General features: G+C 41.5%; 1 protein-coding gene across 2 annotated transcripts in view; it reads right to left on the bottom strand.

The window, feature by feature from the left end:
• Man1a1 (mannosidase alpha class 1A member 1) overlaps positions 1-22,508 on the bottom strand; it is a 176,516-nt gene that overhangs the window by 21,487 nt on the left and 132,521 nt on the right. For both annotated transcript variants that reach the window (XM_057762299.1, XM_057762300.1), the window contains exons 7-8: positions 9,398-9,521; positions 8,145-8,238 (exon numbers count right to left, since the gene is read on the bottom strand). In XM_057762299.1, coding sequence (XP_057618282.1) covers positions 8,145-8,238; positions 9,398-9,521 — 218 coding nt within the window. The remainder of the gene's footprint in view (positions 1-8,144; positions 8,239-9,397; positions 9,522-22,508) is intronic.

Raw genomic sequence — 22,508 nt, 5'->3', positions numbered from 1 at the left:
CCACTCCTGACCTGTCAACCCCACAGTACACCTCCACTGCTGACATGTCAACCCCACAGTACACCTCCTCTTCTGACACGTCAATCCCACAGTACACCTCCACTCCTGACTCGTCAACCCCACAGTACACCTCCACTCCCAACACATCAACCCCACAGTACACCTCCACTCCTGACCTGTCAATCCCACAGTACACCTCCACTCCCGATCTGTCAACCCCACAGTACACCTCCACTCCCGACACATCAACCCCACAGTACACCTCCACTCTTGACTCGTCAACCCCACAGTACACCTCCACTCCCGACCTGTCAATCCCACAGTACACCTCCACTCCCGACCTGTCAACCCCACAGTACACCTCCACTGCCATTGATGATGTTCGGTCTACTGCAAAGACCATGTAGTATGTCTAGGTGTCCTCATCCTCACCACAAGAAAACGGGTTGTCTAGTCCAGGAGAAACCACAGTGTGTGAGCCATTGCACTCCACAGGCCACAGAGGGCCCTACGTTTGGATATTTGCTTTTCATCATAAAACATCAAGTATAAATAAATCTTCATTTTAAAAACATCTGCTTCTAAAACCACAAACACAATTGATTTGAAACACCATGCCCAACATTGAGGGAACACAAACATTAACAAAATGGCCTTTCAGGGTTTCATAACACAAAGCCAAATCTAAAATTAAAAGTCTATTTCTTGACTTGGTTGCTCAGGAGTGCTTTAGTATATCTCTAGGTGTAAAGAATTGTTCTGTTGCCTAGTCAACAACTCCACTTTGAATCTGCATGGGTGCTGAAAATTGAATACACCAGAAATTAATTTTTTCCCTTTCCTTTTCTTTTCTTCTTTGGCTTCAACTTCACCTCCTGCTCAGGTTTCCATCCTCCCGTTCATATACACCAGAATTCAGGGGAATCAGTGAGACTGGGATGGAGCTTGGCAGGCCACTTACCCAGCATACACTAGGGTTCTGGGTTCAGTTTCCTAGCAACACAAACTTCAACAAAATACAGCAAGAGTCATTAAACAGTCATTTGACTCTTCCTTCCCATGAGCAGTGGGTTCTGAACTCTACACTCTATCCCTCCCAGGTATCTTTAGAATCCCTGTTCTCCTCTGTTCTTGCCACTCTGATCCTGGCTCAAGCCACTACTACTTTTGTCCCAATTAGCTTGAACCGACAGCTTGACACAGCCTGCGGTCACCTGAGAAAGGACTCCCAAATGAGAGACTGGGACATTGCCCAGGCCAGACCGACCTGTGGGCATATCTATAAAAGACTGTTTTCATTATTAGTTGGTGTGGGAATGCCCGCCACGTGTGTTCTATGTCTCTCGGCAGCTGGTGCTAGGCTGCGTAGCTCAAGCTTGGGAGCGAGCCGGAAAGCACAGTTCCTCCACGGTTTCCGTTTTAAGTTCCTGCTCTGACTTCCCTTAATGATGGATGGTGACCTAGAAGAGGGAGCCAAACAGAGCCTTTCCCTCGTGAGTTACTTCAGGTCACAGTGTTTCATCTCAGCGACAGGAAGGACACAAGAACAGTTCCTGCTTGTCTGCCTGTCCACTGCAGTGGCCTGTTAGCTCATTTCCTGGCTATTTCTACTGAATTTTAGTAAACTTGAATAGCAAGGTCAGTTCCTCAACTGTCCAGATGCTCAGCAGCTCTCTGCAGTCTTGCCCGCTGTGCTGGACAGGAAGTCAGCATGTCCTTCGCTCCAGGAAGCATGATAGCCTCTCTCCCTCCACACTCCTGCCACCCAGCCTCCTCACAGGTCACCACAAACTCAAAGCCCTTCAACCCTGGCTTTCTGGGGATCAGGGAGGACTTTATGATCCTACTCTTCTTCACGCCATTGGCCGCTTGGACTCTGCTCACCTGTCATATAGACCTTTGGATCCCGGAAATGCTCAGCTTCCATCTATCTCCCTCAGGGATTCTGTAGGCCTTGTTTACTCGGATTTCATATCCAGGGTCACACAATGTTTCCTTTAAGAGACCGTCCCTAAAAACCTCAAGGTCGCCCTCCTTCACAAGCTTTTGGACAGCACACTTTTGCCGCACGTTTCCTTCCAGAATGTAGTCAAAGTACCTTGCCTCCTCACCAAATCATGATCTATGAGAGCAGAGACAGGTCTTTACCTTTCTAATCTACAGTGGGCCCTGGAAAGCCTCATACCCTCAATACTAAGTGATGTCAATGATCCAATGTCTTGTACATCAATGTTAATAAGGGCTGTACCTCTTCCAATTCGTACGGCTTGATTTTAAGGGTTTAAATATGCAATTTTCTTATTATGGAATCCAGAATGGCAGGAATTAAATTTTAGGGAAAATATGTTTTTAAAGTTGTAAGTCTGATTTCTTAAAATAGCAGCACATGACCTTTACGGCTTCCTAAATAAATTACCACAGAAACCTCTGACATTTACAAACTAAATAGACTAAGTAGGATCTCATCAATAATAAGTCCTGCTGTTGTAAGCATGACTGTAGGAGACAAACGCAAGTGATGCATGGCAAAGCAAATCCCTGTCCGGTTACTGTCAAAATAACAAGGCCAAATGAAGTTAGAGGGAATGATGGCCACGGTCCAGACATGCCCTTCAGAGCCAGAGCAACGAGAGCGGAAAGCTAACAGCCAGGAGCAGCTTGGTATTGCCCCCTTTGGCTAGAATTTCACAATAACAGAAGAACAAGCTTGGGTAATTTTAAAGAAATAATAAAATAATCAGGGGAGGATTATTTTAGAGAAGATGGGGTTATATAGTAATATATTTATTTCAGTGAATTTTGGTGTTAATTAAATTTTTTCTGGCTATCAGAAAAAAGGTATATCATGTTTTGACAAATTAGTATCTCATTATTGAGCTTCCCTAGGTCTGGATGACAGTTTGTGTGGTACCAGACTTCTGTGTAAATTCTTTGAGGCCAGAATTTTTAGGAGGACATGACCCCCGACTCTAGAGAAAAATTTGGTATTTTCCTGTCTCACAGTTCTCACAGATATGAGTAGTTACTCAAATCTTTTGTTCTTCTCTAAAGGGGTAAATTATGACTTTTTTTTTTTGATAGGAATAGGTCCCATAAAAAAGATTCCTAATATCTAAAAAGAGAAAACTAAAACAAAATGACAATAAAAATAGTAAAAGAATCAAGTATAGGAAGATCGAAATTATTAATAATTTTCCTTATTTTTTAATCGGCTTTACATGAATCTGAATTTATCTGTCCAAAGCATTATTTCAGTACTGCTAGTGACACACAATGCACGCGCGCACACGCATACACACACACACACAGATGTGATGGAGGAGGGTCATCTTTCTATCTGTTGCTTTCATTGGTTAATTAATAAAGAAACTGCTTGGCCTCTGATAGGGTAGAATTTAGATAAGCAGAGTAAACAGAACAGAATGCTGGGAGAAAGAAGCCGAGTCAGTGAGTCGCCATGATTCTCCCACTCCAGACAGACGCAGGTTAAGATCTTCCCTGGTAAGCCAGCTGGTGGTGCTACACAGAATATTAAAAATGGGTTAGATCAATATGTAAGAGCTAGCCAATAAGAGGCTGGAACTAATGGGCCAGGCAGTGTTTAAAAGAATACAGTTTCCGTGTAATTACTTCGGGTATAAAGCTAGTTGGGTGGCGGGACTCAGCACAGCCTGCTGCTCTCATTAGCCACTCCTTCAACACAGATGCATGGTGCCTCTCATCTAGAGCAATGGTCACAAAGCCTGTTTCTCCCCTGTGCATAGGCTGTGATGCTTTTTAGCCAGATCTAAGAAGCAGGGACAATTGTTTACAGAAGCATAAATAGAATCATTGCTGAAAGGGTGAGAGGTCAGATACAACACACAGGGATATGCAAAACTTTCAAGTAAATGATCACCGAGTCGGTACAAAGTACTGTGTTCTGGGTTAGCAAACAAGCCCAATGGCAAGCTTACTAACTTTGAAAGCTTTGTATCCCTACGAAGCTGGGTGTGTGTGAGTATCAGGAAGGGGACCGTGGGTAGAAACAACCCAAAGTGTTGTGCTGGAGAGGAAGACGTAGAGGTGTAGTGGATACTAACCAATTCCAACAAGAGCATGGAAAAGGCTTCTGGAAGAAAGGACATGAGGTCTGGAGCTTAGTGAAGGAGCTAAGTAAAAAAGCTGAGGAAATAGTATATAAAAGGCAAAACTTGAACAAAGCAAAACAAAACAATAAAACCCACAAAACTCCCAACCAACCAACCAACCAAACAAACAAAAAAACAAAAAACCTCCAAAACAAACGAAAACCTAAGACCTAGACACAAAAAGAAGTATTTTTTATGACTGGAACATAGGATGGAGGATGGAAGAGAGCAAATTTGAGACTCATCAATCCTGCTTGTTTTTCCATCAGATAATTGGCTGATAAGCAATCCAAATATAAAAGACTCTTTGTACCAAAAAACAGAGCCAAATCTACAGCATATGGGTGACCAAGACAGTGAAGGCAGACATTCCGGAGTAAATGCCTCTTAATATCCCTTTCCATAGTGATTTCTAAACCCCAAATTAAAGAAAGGAAGCCAGAAACCAAAGAGACTTTTCTTAAACTTTTGGAATATGAGATGAGAAGAACTCAGTTACCCTTTTAGAAAATTCTACCTAATTGTGTTGTATCTACATATTCTAGTGAGCCTCAGACATTTGATGTTAATCTTCGGGCCCCTCACAATCTTAAAGACCAATGAATTCTCGGAAAAGGTGCTCATCTGAGTAGTATCTATCCGTTGGGGAGAACTATTTTAAGGTGTGTGACTTTTGTTCATGCTGCATTTGTTTAACACTGTGAAGCGGTGTTACCATGCCTGTCTAAAACATCTGATGGTCTAATAAAGAGCTGAATGGCCAACAGCAGGGCAGGAGCAAGGATAGGTGGGGCTGGCAGAGAGTATAAATAGAAGGAGAAACAAGAAGAAAAAAAAAAGAGCAAAGAGAGAGCAAGGAGAGGAAGATGCCAGGGGCCAGTCTCCCTTCCAAACAGCTAGCTATGAAGTAAGAAGGAAAGTACGATATACAGAAATAAGAGAGATAAACGACCAGAGGGAAAAGGTAGATGGGTTAGGATAAGACAAGACAAGCTGACTAGCAACAAGCCAGGCTAAGGCCGGGCACTCATAACTAAGAGGAAGCCTCCGTGTGTGTGTGATTTATTTGGGAGCTGGGTGGTGGGCCCCCAAAAGAGTTAAACATCCCGCAACATCTGCCAATATTAATCAAGGTGGAAAACAGAAACAGAATTCAGTATTATTAAAAGTAATAGTTATTAACAACAAATGGTATTTTTCACAAAAAATATTATTTTACAAATGAAACAAATCAGTTTTTTTTTTTTCCACCGGTCTCCTGAATGTTTGCTTTACTGCCTGGATGCTCACGTCTGATCCAGGTTTGATCCATGGGCATACATTGCTTTGGCTGAAGTATACTAAGAAAAGTCAAGCCTCACACAGTTATACAGCTGGGGTGATATATCTTAATCATCTCTTCAGGGGCTGGAGATGGAGCTCGGGTGGTAAAGTACTCATCCATTCATCATACAAGAATGGGGACCTGAGTCCTCTGAACCCACATTTCAAAAGTTGGGCGTGGTGTCACCTGCCTGTAACACCAACATGGAGAGAACAAAGACAAGCATGTTCCTGGCCAGCTCAGCTGACCTAGCCCAGGGAGTCCCGGGCCAGTGAGAAACCTGATCTCAAAAACCAAGGTGGATGGAATCTGAAGAACCTAATCTCTGGCCTTCACCACACACATACACACACACACACACACACGCACGCACGCACGCACACACACACACACACACATCTGGATGCATGCACATGAGTATAGTCCCCCATGCACATGCAGTTATTTTAATATTTTTTTGATAAAATAACAAAATATAACATGTGGTGTTTAAAAGGTTAAAGTGTTTTTTAAAGACTAGCCACAATGTAGGGTTATAAATTATACCAATAAACTTTAAAAGATCAATTATTTTATATGTTGGTGTGAGTGCTTGCATGTATGTATACATATCATGAGTAGGCCCAGTGACCTCATTAGCCAGAAAAGAAGTAAATCCTTTGGAATTGGAATTATAGGCAGTGTGAGTTATTAGGTGGGGGTTGGGAACTGAACCTGGGTCCTCAGCCATCTCTCCAGCCCCTCAGTAAACTTTTATACGCTGTTACATTAAAATCTATCGACTATCCCGTACTTTTAGTGATTTTTTTTGTTATGCATGATTTCATAATAGCATGAACTGGTTGTTTGGAAAATATTGATTTTTTTTCTGACTTATGTAGCTATGCCATGTTGACATATTTTATTACAGAATAAAAACAAAGAACACCTTCGTTAAAGTCACTGCCAATATTATCAGGAAACGAATGGAGGCAAGCTCATGGTGAGATACACAAGTTTTCTAAAATTCTAATTTTTATTTAAAAACTCAAAATTTACCACTAATGAAAACACCATTTTTTTTCAGTCTTTCAGAACCAACTTCCCAGATCTGAATAACAAGCTGATTTTAGTTGTATTTTAAAGATGGCGACTCACGAAAGATAAGCATCCCATAGCAAGCAAGACTATTAGAAATAACGTAATCTTGAAACACAAGATTTTCCCCCACATCCCAGGTATTTCCCATCCTGTATCAGAAATGCTTCTCTGTCCGTTCATTTCCTGACACAGAAAGTGACTGTGATGGCTACTATTGATGCTGGACTCAGCCAGGCCTAGAGTCACACAGGAAACCAACCTTTCAGCGCGTCTGTGAGGGAGTTTCTAGATAGGGTTAACCGAAGTGGAAGACCCAAGAGGATGGTACCGTCCTGTGGGGAGGCTTCCAGAATAACCACAGAGAACAAAGAAAGTGGAGCACTCTCCCCTCGGATGCTGTCACAAGCTCTTGCCACCAGGAGAGACTATGCTCGTGATCTGTGAACCCAAACAGACCCTTCCTTCGTTAAAGCTGCTTGTGCCAGGGATTTGGTCACAAGAAGTCACTCACGTGATTCTATGGCCTTACAGGTTGTTGTCTACGAAATCAAAGTTTCTCCTCTGCTTTATCAAAGCATGTATCAGTGAAACTGGTATATTTAAATTATGATAGAAATCAGAGTGAGCATTACTACCCTTTGGTGTCTGTCTTGATTCTCTTACTGAGTTTACCAGTTTTCCCCACCACTGCTCACTCAGTGTAAGTGCAAACATGCACAGGAAAAAGACAAAATGCCCAGTATTCATAAACTCAGGAAAGGTGCCCAGGATTTCCAGTGATCCGGAGACCACACTGAGTGGGAGGCTCATAGGTCTAAGGCGACTAGATCCAGGCTCTTCGTAGCGATTACAAACAGGAGACAAGGATTTAGCAAGATTTTTTTTCTTATTATTAACTTGTTCTTTCAAAGAAGTACTTCTAAAAGAATAGTGAGACCTAATTATCTAAGAATATGATATGTAATATAAAAAAATTAGAGTAAAAGTTCAAGGCAGTGTTACTACCTCCACCATAGCTAGATGTCTCACTTGCTTTCAATTGCTACTTAACCTTTCACATTCTTTCCAAATTAGCTGGAGAACATTTCTTTTTACAAATTCCAAGCCTTTCTACCTCTGTTGAAAATTATCTGAAGTGCGGGCTGCTGGCATTAGAAGATCTTGGTGGACGCTTGTTTCTATGCTAAAGGTAAGTCACGCACAAGACATCTTTTTCTGGTAGCTTAAAATTATGAAGAGGAAGACCTCTGTCCGTGGTTCTCCTTTCCCAACTCCAGTGGAAAAGGTCAGAAGTCATCTAGCTTTGGGTAGCAGCATCACTGGCGTCAGCTCAGAAGACCCCTGCCTTCCCTCTAACCCCAGGGCAAGCCTGAGGTCCCCCACCTGACACACACTGGCCAGTTCTTCCTTTTTCTGACTAAGAGTTTCAAATATGCTTACAGTAATGTCGTCAGACTCATGGCTATCTGAGAAAATGAGCTGTCTGGTTTCCCGGCAGCAGTCTGTCTGAGGCTGGTAACGTCTTGCTTCCCCCTGTCAATGTTCCTTAACAAGAACAGCACGGTGCTGGGCCCCCACAAGAGAGAAGGATTGCTCAGCTTTGGACTTACGTTGACCCCACTGTCCACTACTGGGGTTCAGATAGTTAGGATAAAGGCCTTCTGGTTTGTCCAGTTTGTTCAGCACTGTTCGAATATTCATTACCTATAAAAGAAAAGCAGTGTTAATATGAAAACCTAAGATAAAGTTCACATGCCATTCTTTCTATCTTGCTCATTATTATTATTATTATTATTATTATTTGGTCAGGGTGGAAAAAAGAGTCGATAAAAGGTTTCAGAATTAGGAGTGTTGTGATCATCTTATTGTTACACAAAATGACGAGTGCATATAGACATATCTATTGAGAACCTTAGATCCCAAGTGGAGACCGCAATCTAAATAGTAAGGCAATATCAATGTATAAAACAATTAACTCCTTGTTAATGGGCATCTGACTAGGATCATATGGAAAATAAATATAAATAGTAGGTCAAGAGAAGACCAGTGCTGGGGCGGGGGGGGGGGGGAGGAGGGATTAGAGGGATTATGCAAATTATTCTTAATTGAGTTCCACCCCTCAGCCTTAGTGCAAGGGTATTAGGAGTTGGGGCTCTGAGGGATATTCAGGAGGGCAGAGACTCTTTGCCACCCTTGCCGCCTGCCCCTTAGCAGAGGCACACAAGAGGCCTAGGAATGAAATCTTTCTGACTCAGATCCCAGCTGTAGACCTGTGGGTGGCCACAACACAAGTGAGGTTGTTATGAGCCGCTCCTCTAGGGCAATTTTGGCTGTAGAAGGGTAAATTTACTCGGGCAGAGGCTAACAGGACAGGAGCTAATGGGAGGGAGCATGGCTGTGCCATGGTGGTCAGGGGGTCTGGGAAGGCTGTGGTGTTTGAGGAAAATTTCAACAAAGTGAATGACAACTCTTTTCTTTCAAGGAGTTTTGTTTAAAAGAGGTAAGAGCTAAAAGCCAAGTGGTGAAATAAAGTAGTTTGGATGGATTTGCTTCTTACTAACAAATCCATTCCCCTGCCATGGCGTATTTGTGTAACACTTTAACCTCTTACATATTCGCTTCATGCACAGTATACACTATTACATATTTTTAGATGGAAAAATTCATACAAATAAGTAACTTATTTAATGTCCAGCAAGCCCCATGGGGGAAGGCAGGCCCTCTCACCATGAATTACACAGTATCATAGAGAGATGAGGTTGACTGCCTGATCAAGGGAAATCAGGCTCATTCCAGAGCTTCCTGAAGTTACACAGACCTCGTTCCTTTCCGCTCGCTTTGCACAAGTACTCTCAAGACTCACCTTTTCAGCGAAGATGGGGTTTCCTGATAAGTGGCTCAAGTGCATGAACTCCAAATGCAAAGTTCCAAATTCTGCCAGGATACTGCTGCCCCCAGAGGCCCAGGGCCAGTTCCGTCCAATGCCACTAAGGAAGAGAAGACACAGGAAGACACCAGTCAGGTGAATTCCATTTTCCAAGGTTCTAAATGGCCCAAGTGGCAAAGCTCTAGATATATTATACATTCTTTTGTCAGAAGACTGGTTTTAAGCTTTGACTCCTATCTTTAACCTGAAAATTGTGTTAAGTCAGAAAGTCACTATGTGTCCATGTGACATATTTTGGAACCCAGGTGCTATGCAGCAATATACATATACTCTTTCAAATACTGCCCAAACACTGCCCATGCCCTGTTGCAACATACAGCTCTTAAACATTTCAATGAAGATTCCAAGCGGTTTTAGATATTTACATTATACTCAAAAATCTATTTGGATAGGAGATACATTTCAAAGATTCTTTACCTAAGTACTTTTTTCCTTCTCCAAATCCTCCCTCCAATTCCTAGACTGAATTCTTACCCACCAAGACATCATCTTGACTCCAAACATGAATTGCATCTTGAGATATATCAGACTCTTGGGTATGTGCTGTGGGACAATGGTCTATACCCTGTCAATTGTATTTTAATAAATGCTGATTGTCCAGTAGCTAGGCAGGAGGTATAGGCGGGACAACCAGGCAGGGTAACGAGAACAGGAGAATTGTGGGAAGAGGAAAGCTCATTTCCGCAGTCGTTACCCAGCCACAGAAGAAGCAAGATATGACTGCCTCGCTGAATAAGGTACCAAGCCACGTGGCTAACATAGACATGAATAATGGGCTAATAAAAGTTATAAGAGTTAATAAGAAGTCTGAGCTACTAGGCCAATCAGTTTATAACTAATATAGACCTCTTTGTGATTTCTTTGGGACTTAACAACTATGGGAACCGGGTAGGACAGAAACCTCAGACAATAGGTATGGTTTGTTTCTGGAGAAATACTTAAAACTTCAAAACATATATGATGATTCAAATAAAGAATAAAGTCAAATTCCCGACTGATAGTTCATATTCCTGTGTCTGCAAATGCACATCTAGGTTTTGGTTCAAACGTAGATTTATTGCATATAATTTGATACCCAATAGTGACTGTGTACGTCCTGGGGTACAAGCACACTGAGCCAGCAAATCGCCCTCCTGAGAGGCTCTACAGAGCAAAAATAGGAGGCAAGTATTTGGGCAGAAAGAAACTCCAGTATGGTATGTAAATGCCAAGGCAAAGGCGAGAAGAATTCCCAGAGTGTCTTGCACGAGGATCTACATTGCATCATCATAGGCACCTTCCTCTGGGAGGAGAGCCCAGAGTTGAGGCTTAAAAGATAAGATATCGCGAGGAAAGAGCAATGAGGAGGTGAAGCAGGGCATGTGCCCACAGCAGAAGGAACCAAGTGCAGAATCACACAGACATTGCAGATGGGAGAGAGAGGTGGCAGGCATAATGGCTGTTGTACCTGAGCCTGGGACCAGAGGTCTTCTGGAAGTCTGATTTCTTTCTTTTTAACACAGACTCCTTTTAAGTGCTTTTCTTGTTGCATTTCTAACCTTCTAAGCTGCCTCCTTTTATGTGGGTAAACCTTCCCAGGCCTGTCACTGCCTCTCATGCCAGGCTGTTGAAGAATATGCAAACTTCGGGGAAACTCTGGGCTAAGCCTCCCTCCTATTCTCTTTCCTTTTGGAGTCAATTTTAGGCTTTGTTTTAAAGCTCACAAGAATGGTTGATATACCTAATAAAAGGGAACACAGAGAAGTGAAAATCTTACATTCATACATTTTAGACAATGTCCTAAATTTTTCAGTTATTGGAATATGAGCTAGTCTTATTTTATAGTTAGTTTAATAAAAGGGATGTTGAATTACCCGAATGGAATGAAAAGCTACCTTCGGGCTTTGTTAACTCACAGCCAGAGAGTCAGTGCCTGGAGCCACTGGTCATTTGCTGTCATGACGGATCAACAGATTTATTCTATGTATTTCATCGCTAAACAAAGTCCATTAAGCAAAACTCCAATGTCCTTGGTTGTGGAGAAGTATTAAAAACTAAAAAGTCCATATCAGGATAAGACAGACTGCCAGCTTCATCCCGGAGAAGGAAGAAAACAGGATGTATCGCTAAGTTCAGCCTACATCCCAGAATCTCAGGAACTGGTTCTTGTCAGCAGAGGAGATTAGAACATGTGCATACTCAGAAGTGCTAATGAAACAATCTAAGGGCACTTAGATAAAACTCAAATTTATTTAGTATCCACACATTTATTTCTAGTAACTTATGTGATGCGTTAAGAGAAAACTGGTGACCCACTGATCCTTTTTCTGGTGTTCACGGAATAAGGAAAATCATGTTCTTTCCTTTCTCCGCGGAGTAAGGAGTAAGAACATGAAAAGCGTGCATCACGCTAAGAGAAAGGCAGCTGGCTTTAGGATAGGTGAGGATGCGAAAGAATGGCTTCGATGATCTTTCAGCACCCAGAATTAATGTATTTCAGGAAAATTACCTACAAGATGAATTGCTGTGTGGGATCTTTACAACTGGGAAGTGGGTTAAAGAAGTCAGAGAGGGCACAACTCAACCTAGATCTCATAGACAAGTCTGCAAAGACCGGTAGATTGGCCTGGAGAGGATGGAGTTGACAATACATGACAGTGACCCACGTAACCCGGGAGACACTTGCTTCCATTCTGGCACACCATATACTGAGTCAAACCCAGATTTTTGTTATTCAGAGAGAGGAACAGAAAACTTCCTAATGTTGTTTCACTCAGCGTTTTTAAAAGAAAGGACCTAGCCTAGACAGATAAGGAATTCACTCTGATGATTAGACTGACCTTGAACTTGTGATCCCTCCCTGTTTTCCAAATGTCTGGACTGCAAGCACCTACCACCACACCTAGTTATCAGGTCCTCTTTGTTCCAGATTCTGAGTCTACGGATGAAATGATGCATTCATAAAGCTAAAATTCCTACATGGACCATGGACATTTGTTATTACAATATGGAGGCTGTGAGAGAGGAAATGAGTTCACGGAGAGGTCTGCTCTCTTGATTTGGAAGTCAGGGTACCCTGGGTAGGTTGCTAGCATAAACCAAGTATTCTAGATCTTCATTTCGGAATTACTCTCATCTATAGAATGGGAGCTATTTAAAATGGGTATTTTAAAGGCTGCTGTGATGTTCTTTATCTGCTTGTTTTACAAACATGAATAATATTCTAGAAAAATATGTTAAAGACAAAATAACAGCTTGTCTTAAAAAATTATTAGCACCACTAGACAATCCTGAAGGGGAGGGCCATTTAAATATTTCCAACCTTGTTATAATGTCTACATTTTAAGCCAAAATGATGAGATGGTGTGTAGAAATGTATACATGAAAAGGCAGCTAACACGATCTGGGCAGCTGCCAAAGGTTTGGTCCAATGAAGCCTGGGGCAGAAGTCCCAGCCCCTGTGTCTCTCGATTCACATCCTTCCATTTGCTCCAGTGTCTAGCTCCTCCACTATAAACAAGAATATTACTTACTACGTATGTTTCAACTTTTACTTAGCTCCAATTTCCAATATTCTAGCAAGGTCATTATTATTTGAAAATAAAACTTAATCATACAAATAGTTGATTTCAGCAAGTGAAAATAGGAAACTCTTAAAGAAGAATGGACTCACTGGGTCCTTTGGAAAATGTGGAATTTTATTTTCATTACAGAGTTTCTATAGTTTATTAGCAGTGGCAATACACCCTGGCTCTATTGTACTCAAAGCATTTAAGGGGGATTATTTACTGGCCTCGTTCTGATGCTTGGGAATAATGGGCAGCAGGGTCAGAGGAAGGAGCCACATCACAATGGCCCCATGCTAGTCATGTCTGAGCCCCATGGGAGATATGCTAACTCTTCCTGGAGCCTGAAATGATGTAAGTAGGTGGAGGATCATTCTGAATTGATGGTCTGTCCTTTCAAATAATCTCAAATGGAGGTAACCCAGGGCAGTATATGGTATAGTTGCTGCCCAGAGATAATTTGGATCAGTAACACAGATAGTTGGCAAGGTAGCAGGATCAAATCCAACAAATACAGAATTTATAGAGCCGAAATAATTCTCTAAAACCAGCAGATTAATATACAAACAAAGCATTAAACAGCTATACAGTGTCCATTAGTTATGATTTTCAATTTGCTCTTCCTTGAGGCTTCCTATTCTATGTAAAATGGAAAACGATGCAATTTTCATTAAAAAATGAGGAGTAAAACCCATAATTTTTTGTGAGTATTCTTGCCTGAATGGTTTCTGATTAGCTGATCACTGAATAAACTTCCTTTAAATTAACAGTCTATAATATAGTTTACTCCTTGGGGTTACGGAATCATCAGTCTTTGGAAGAAAACCTCCCCACATCCTATATATTACATGAAAGCCTTACTCATGTATGCAAATGGGATGCCCTACAGGGATACTGAATTCAAAAGAGAAAATTAATCTGGTATTACTCCTTTTGGACTTTTCGCCCAAATTAGGAAAGAATAATTAGAAATTTCATCAATGACTGTTTTCATTTAGCTTTATCCCCAAAGCTAATCGATTTAGAGACGTGTCCATTTCGACTGCATGTACCGATGCCTCCTTCCTGCAAAGGTCTGAAGAACGCTGACAGCTCGGTAAGAACTGCATCCAGGGGCTGCCATAGTAACCCAGGTCAAGACTGCCCCGAAGCCCATTCTAGAAACACCAGCGAGGGCAACCCCTCAGGGAAGGGTGGCTGCTTAAATCTCCCAAGAATTTACAGAAAGACTTTTCACAATGTCCACTACAACACTTGAAACTTGCTATTTTCTGCTCAATGGCATCAGATACACCTATTTTAGACTGTTTTAATTTATTCTGATTCCTGTGACTCTTCTTTATATCTCATTATCTAAATTTGGGGCTCGGAATGGTAAGTTTCAAAGCAGTGCTTCTGAGCAGCTAAGAAGCACTTCTCAAGTAACCTTCTTCTGTGATCCCAAGACGCCATCAGCCTTCCTTTTCTGTTCATCCCCTGGGTAGGATCTCATTGCTAACTGCTGTCAACTGACAGCGGAGTAGGTGAATTCAGCCGCCTCTGGATTCTTAAGTGAACGGTGCATCCTATTATTGCTTCCTGAAACACTATAAGGGCCAGTAGACCTCATGAGAAGACACTTTGGTGCATGTAGGATGTATGAGTGAGGATGCATATTTCTGTATTTTAAAGAAAACAGAATAGCCAGTAGTGGTGGCACACACCTTTAATCCAAGCACCTCTCTATTGTATTCCTTTTCATTTTTTATGCCAAATGATGTACATACTTGTTTTTTTCTCTTTTTTACAGACTTGTTTTTGTTGAGTGTAGTTTCTTACTGAGTGTATATGTTCTAATTTATTAACATACTTATCTAGAGACAAGGGCTCATTGTGTACCTTTGGCTGGCATCGAACTCAATTGGTTGGCCTTGAAGTCAGATTTACCCGCTGTTGTAATAGGAGCGGCGGGGCTGTGTCCCTGGCACCCGGCCGCCCACATGGCTTTACCCAAAATAATTACACGGAAACTGTATTCTTTTGAACACTGCCTAGCCCATTAGTTCCAGCCTCTTATTGGCTAGCTCTTACATATTGATCTAACCCATTTCTAATATTCTGTGTAGTACCACGAGCTGGCTTACCAGGAAAGATCTTAACCTGCTTCTGTCTGGAATGGGAGAATCATGGCGACTCCCTGACTCGACTTCTTTCTCCCAGCATTCTGTTCTGTTTACTCCACCCACCTAAGGGTTGGTCTATCAAATGGGCCTAGGCAGTTTCTTTATTAATTAACCAATGAAAGCAACAGATTAATACAAAACCCACCTCCATCATTCTGCTTGTACCTCTCAAGTCCTGAGATTAAAGGCTTATGCCACTACTTCTGGCTCGTTTGACTGACTTAAAACACACACTAGCAATGGACACTGAAGCACATAGCTTTTATTTCCTGCCACTGTTACCGATTCAACAATATGTCTACTTGTACCTTTTTACACCAACTCATTTCCAGACACAAATGGCCACACAGCCTCTACCGGGAAGATGGTAGTTTAATCGTCTACACTGAAAAAGAGGACCGATTTGGAAATGTGCAGCAGAGGTGCAAATGCCTATCTTTATGTCTTTCTTGTCACATGGCAAGACATGGAGAACTCATGGGATTTCTCTCCTACATCTGTTGGCACTAAGCCTTTAAAGTGCGGCCGGTGAACTACTCTGTCACTGTGTACACCTCAGAATGGGACAGAAGTGTGCTCTGGCCCATGCAGCCTCTTGCTCAAGGGCTTGTGCAGTCATCCCCTGAAAATTCGTGCTTACTTGGATTTTCCATCCAGTTGTCCCGCTACTCTGTTTTCCACATACCTCACTTCAAGACAGAGGAATGGCCATGGGATTTGGCAATGCTTGTTCACCCAAGGGTCAGCCAGGGCATGAATTGTGAAATTAGCTCAGACTCCCGGCTGCTATCCACTCTCCAAATTCTGTAGTCTGTCGTTGCTATAGTGGACAACTTTTCACTGGGGCGTGTAGTCCATATAATTATGAACTGCATCAATCGTAAAAAGGTATGAGCTTCACTGTGCTATTTCCATATGTGCTTTGATCATGACTACCTTACCCCTTAATAATTATGGATATTTTACTTGTTTCACAAGAGTTGAAAGTCTAGCATTATTTGCCTTAGGATATCTGCAGCAATGGAGCAATTACTATTGGAAATGATAGCTATCCGTTTTGCCAAAACTAATGTTAGTCTTTTGCAGAAAAATATGTGACCTATCAGTACAGTATTAAATGACTTTATTCAACAGGCTAAAGAACAAGCACTTGCAGATATCCCTTACCAAACGCAGGGACAGAGCCAGTCGGTCCATTCGAACTCACTGTGAGCGTACTCTACACCAGTTAGTGTGTGGTACATCGTCAAAGTCTGTGGAAAATGTGCCTAGGTATTGTTAAAGTTAATCTGGCCTTTGCTGAAAACACTGAGGGTTGAAGTCTCAACCTCAATTCAATTAAGGTTTTGTCCAGTCAGAGAAGCAGAATACACAGTTTGGGGGAAATCATTTTTGTCTTTTCTATAAGCATTTCCTGAGATCTTTACTTGAGAAATCAAGTGGGTTCTAATGACATTTTTAAAAATGTGAGTTTTTCTCCGTGTTCTGTAAAACACCCTGATCCCTTAATACTGAACTCAGTAGATCCTCACTGGTGGTCTCTTCTAGACTTGTGGGAGTGACGGAGGAAGATTCCTTCTTTGATGCCAAAATCAGATGGGTAATAAATTGTTTTTAAGGCAAGATCAGCAAAATGGATACTAAAGAATCTATAGGGAGAAAATGTAAATACTGTAATTACTCTTTAGATTCACAAATGATGAATTACAAAATGGTTCAAGAAAACAGATGATGTTTAGATAATCAAAACCAGTAATTAGGGTGTTCTTTTAAGCTGTGTTATACAAACTTAGACATCTCTGTTATAACATATAATGTAAATATAATTTCTAATGTAAATATAACCAAGAAAAGAACTATCTTATAATTTAAAATGGTAGCTTTTCTTAGATTTGAATTTTTATGTAGAAGTAACACACAGTATGTTCACTGTTTGTGGTAGAACAAAATGACCCAGAGAGGGGCTTGCTTGGTAAAGTGTTTGTCTTCTGAGCATGAGGATCCAGGTTTGGACCCCTAGAAACTGCATAAAAAATTGGGTGTGGTGATGCATGCCTTAACCCTAGCGATGACAAGATGAGAGGTGGAGCCAAGAGGATTCCTGGAAGCTGGTTGTCCAGGCCACTTAGTCTAGTCTACTTGAAGACTAGGTCAATGAGAGATTCGTCAAAAGAACTCACAGGAGTGGCTGGAACTCACAAGAGGAGTGATACCTGAGGTTGTCTTCTGACCTACACATACACTTAGACACACAGACATACACAGACACAGACACAGACACACACACACACACACGATGGGGAAGATAGATATTGAGAGCCGCCTACAATTTACACTTTGGACATCACTGGAATATACGAAATAGTTTGGCCACCAAAGTTTTAGACAAAAATTACAACAAAGAGTAAAGAGGTCAGTGAAGAATATAGAGCACAGGAAATACACGTATTCTTCTCAACAGAACGGTGATTACTAGCATGCAATCGATGGGCCCTGCTTTGTCCTTTGGAGCCTCCGTACATAACTTAGAGGCAGTGCTGAGGGACAGTTCGCCATGTATCACAACACACATAGCTTTGTGATACCTTGTGGGTTTAATTTTTCATGCTTCCTTTACCCCCAAACTGGAGAATAAGATCAATGTCAGGAGGACACCTATTTGCTTTGCTCCCCATCTCTCCTCTGCATAAACATTCTCAGAACAGGTACCCCAATTTAACAACTGTTGCATTTATATATGCCAGTCATTAATCCACTTCTAATATAATGATCTTTAATGTTTTCTATGAAATATAAGAAGTACTTCAAGCAAGATTTATTACTTACAGCGAACATATTTTCTATCTTTGTATGGACAGCTTACATGTTTAATTTATACGTTTATATATTTTCAGTGATTAAATATTCTTCATGTTGGAAAATCATTAAAAATGTAATTGAGTTTCAGGAAATTCTACAAAGGAAGAATCACCAAAACATTCTTATGTGCTTAACTTTTGATACGAAAGAAAACATGGAAAAAAAACAAAGTCTTTGCCCTGTATTTCCTGAGAATAGTGTTAGGTCTTCATGTGACCCTAGGCAAAGGCTGTGAGAATTTTGATAGCGTGGGCTTTAACCTTTGGAGATGTAAACTGGCAATGGGCACAGAGTTTGAAGGTGTGCGGAAAGGCAAGGGTGAACTCCAAACAGACTCTCACAAGCCAGCATGACTTCTGCATGGAGATCTAGCCTGAGAAGGCCTACTGCGAAGCAGAGCGAACGGGAGGCGCAGTGGGCTTCACAGGTTGGGTCTACTCCTGGTACAACACAGTTTAGGATTGCAGTGAGTACCTGGTTGTTCCTTGAATGTCAATTTAAGAACAATAACGGTGTTTATGGGCTATTTTTTCCTTCATTCAAAATGAGAATGCTTTCTTAGATCCCATGAGGAAAATGTACATTCTTAGAATTTCAGATTACCTACTTCAGTTAATAGCAGAACGCCAATGTGAAAAATAGCACAATTATCTTGTAATGTGAAAAGCTAAGGAGAAAATAAAGCAAGATGATGTGACGGGGCTTGACGGGCCGCTTCTGCGGGCTGGTTTGCTGGAAAGAGCCTGTGGTAAGGAGACTTCCATGCTGGTCATTGTATGAACCTGCTGGTGCAGACCTGGGCATGGATTTTCCTCAAGTCCTCGGGAGGACACCACTGCCAAGTATAACAATGTACTGCTAGCTGGAAGGAAAGAGGACGGGCAGTGGTGGCATCCAGCACCAGGAATCCATGAGGACTGATGAAGAGACACAGAACTCAGGGCCCTGAGGCCTGGGGTACATCGGGAATTTAGTCTAAGTGCCATGAGAAGTCGTTTCAAACCAGATTTTCATTTTAAAAAATCAATCTTATGGACTGCAAAAAGAAAGGGTGGCATGAAAGAAAAATGGGAAGTAAATATGAAAATTTTCCAGAGTGCTTACATGGCATCTATAAGGTCCTAAATTCAATTCCCAATACCGGAAAAATAAAATTAAAAGAGGAAGAATGGGGTAGTTATAATTATCACAGAGAAAAACAATTCTGTGACTTAGATTTTCTACAAAAAGCTCATTTGTAATTATATGTATAAATCCAACTTTGTGCACTTAAAAATTTCCCTTTTTAGTTTTCTTATAAAGATCAATTTATTCAGTTGCACTAGTCTGGCAACAGCTTTTCAGAAATCATTTAAGGATTATGAAAATAACATGCAATATGGCAGAAAATTGAAAAGATAGAAAAGATTATGTAACAACTGAATCTGCCTCATACAGTAGATCCTATTGTCACTTCTGAGGAAATGCCAACAGTTTAGGAAAGTCCCTCCCTGTCAGCTTCCTACATGGACATGTAGCAACAGGGATAAATCACAATGCAAATGGATGCGCCTTGTGAACAGTGCACCACGTTTCAGGGAAAGGTGAGCCATCTTCCCAGTCTACCTCATCACAGTCACATCACAGGCCAGTGTGCACGTGCGGTAAATCTGACACTTTTCTGTCGTGTGTGTGTGTGTGTGTGTGTGTGTGTGTGTGTGTGGTTGAGAATGCACCTACCCATGCTGCTCTGCAGGCGTCTGCTTGCACGAGGAGGTCAACTGCGGATGTCATTCTTCATGTGCCAGGAGTCCTGCTTTATAGGATTGGCTCTCTCCCTGGCCTGGAGTTTGCCAATGAGGCTAGGCTGACTGGCCAGCAAGCCCCAGAAACCCACTGATTTCTGCCTCCCAGGGGCTTGGGGTTCAAGCACATATCACTATGCTCAACTCCTTAATGTGGGCAATGGGGATCCGACTCGGATCAGCATTTTACTTGACATTTTTCATTTCAAGTTTTGCTACCATAGATAATGTCGCTACTGAGTAAGTCTCCAGAATAGAGTACCGGAAGTGGAATTATGGGCCCAGAGTATGTGTTTAAAATTTAGTGATTTCCCCACCAGACAGCTTCCATCGAATGCTTACCCCAAAGAACTCTATATAGGCACCAGAATGGTCCAGCTGCTTATTAATTGGGCATTCAACTAATTTTTAAAACTTGCTCAGTCTTGTAGGTTAAAAAGCAACGCTTTGCACTTTTCGGACTTTTATTTCTTTATTATAATCATCCAATGTTTACTGGACAATACATTTCCTTTCTTGAGAATTATGTTTACGAACTTTTTTTATATAGGTGTTATTGCCTCTTTTAATATATTCTTTATAAATTTTCAAAAATTACACGATACTCATTTTAGTGAGTGAGACAATGAACAAATGATTTTGGAAGAGATCACTCTCCTGTATCTGTACCTCCACCAGTCAATTCCACATAACAATGTTACCTATTGGCTTTTCAGACAAATAGAGTAACATACACTGTCATGAGCTGGATATACTGTTCCCGCTAAAAGAGACTCAAGCATGTTTGGCCTCCAACATCATGTCCATTTTGGGGGAAATGACTAAATTTTGAGGGCTCTAGCCTAATCAGTGGAGTATCAGGAGTTCAAGGTCATCCATAGCTATCTACTAAGTATGAGGTCAGCCTGGGTTACATGAGATTCTGTTTCAAAACAAAAACTCTAAGACAAAAATATAAAAACGATATTCATGATGTTTTACAAGGGAGTGCAAAATTTACTGGGAAGTAGTTACAGAGCATTCAAGTTTTGGAAAGCAAAACAAAACTTAAAACCACTTTGCCCACACCCCAATACTTTGCTTACATTTAAAGGAGATGAATTTATAAATCAGCTGTACAAATTTTCAGCGCAGTCCAGTATGCAAGGCTACAGTATCATTGACTGCTTTTACCCAGATTACAGTGAGAATCACAAGCAAACAGCAGAGTGGACATATTTTAAACACAGTTTGGCTGCAAAAAAAGAGTGGAAATCAAGGGCCAAGGGAAGTTATCTGAGCTAAAGACATTCACGCCACTAAAAAGCCTCATGATTTTCATCCCCTGGTAGGAAGGATATTTAGAGGGTACCTGAGGGATTCCCCACAGATTCTACCTCATGGAATGTCTGAAATATAAACTAATTTGAAAGACTTAGGATTTTGTTTTCCAGGATTTATTTCATGGTACCCAGCCACTCACATGCCAGTATAGTGATGGTTTGGGGTGAGGGTGGGGCTTGACTCTATATATTCAAGTGGTAGCAGATCTTAGAATTGGCCACATGATTCTGGGTTGGTAGGCATAAAGAACCCAAGAGGTGTAGGTCCATGGAGGCTTCTACTAGCTTCCAAAGGTAAGTCTGTGAGGATAGGTATCTTTTGGCAGAGTTGGAAAGCCTGTGGGCACCTTCTTTGAGGGTGATGCATGAAGCTATGGGAATGAAAATGAGCCAGCAATGGAGATGCCCAGAGGTTATATGTCAGTAATGTGGAATGTCTCCAGGGGAAGACAAGGGAACTTGTAGAGATGGCGCAGAAGAGCGGCCATGTGGGCTGGAGCTAGTAGGTCCAATTGGACACCTGGGGTGCCAAACATGGAGCTGCTGGATTTAAATGTTTGTCCTGATGGGTTTCAATTTTGTTTGTACCCCTTACTGCTTTCTATTTCTATTTATCTCCTTTTAAAAAATGGAAATATTTACTTTATGATACTCTATGTTGGAAATTCATAACTTGTTTTTTAACTTTGACTGGGTTGGAAGCAGAGATTGTCTTGAGTCTCGGAGGAGACATTGAGCTTGACCTTTACTGCAACACTGGGCCTGTTGACACTAGAGGAACTCTGGAGTGGGACTAGATGCACTTTTCACTCTGAGGAGATCATAAAGGCAGGCTTAGTACAGAACGTTATGGTTTAGACATAACATAGCCCCACAAAAATCTCAGGAGTTGAGTGTTTGCTCCCCCATGCAATGTTTCGAGGTATTGGTTTGAATAAATATAGGATTCGATAATAAGGGCTTTGACCCAACTAAAAATTAACCTATTGGCGGATTCGTAATTTTATGTCACTACACTGGGAGGAGCTGAAAACTAAGGCTTGAGGACTTGTTAGGGGAATCGTGTCACTGGGAAAATGCCTCTGAAGTACATATTTTCTGTGCTATTTATCTCTCTGCTACTCAGTTGCCAGTGGGTGTACTCTGGCCACCATGATAGGCCTCCTCAGTCACAGGCCCACAGTCAGAAACACAGCTGACCCCGGATTGGCAGTGAGCCAAAAGTAAGTCTTTATTCTTATAAGATTTGCCCTCATGATTCTGTCACAGGCATGAAAGCCTAGCTTTCTCAAATATTGGGCTTGCCATCCTCAATAAAATGGGACAACACTCAGTAACATGCCAGTTTCGATTAG

This window comes from Chionomys nivalis, chromosome 2, assembly GCF_950005125.1.
Source record: "Chionomys nivalis chromosome 2, mChiNiv1.1, whole genome shotgun sequence".
Taxonomy (NCBI): domain Eukaryota; kingdom Metazoa; phylum Chordata; class Mammalia; order Rodentia; family Cricetidae; genus Chionomys; species Chionomys nivalis.
This window is presented reverse-complemented; position numbering and strand designations above follow the sequence as displayed.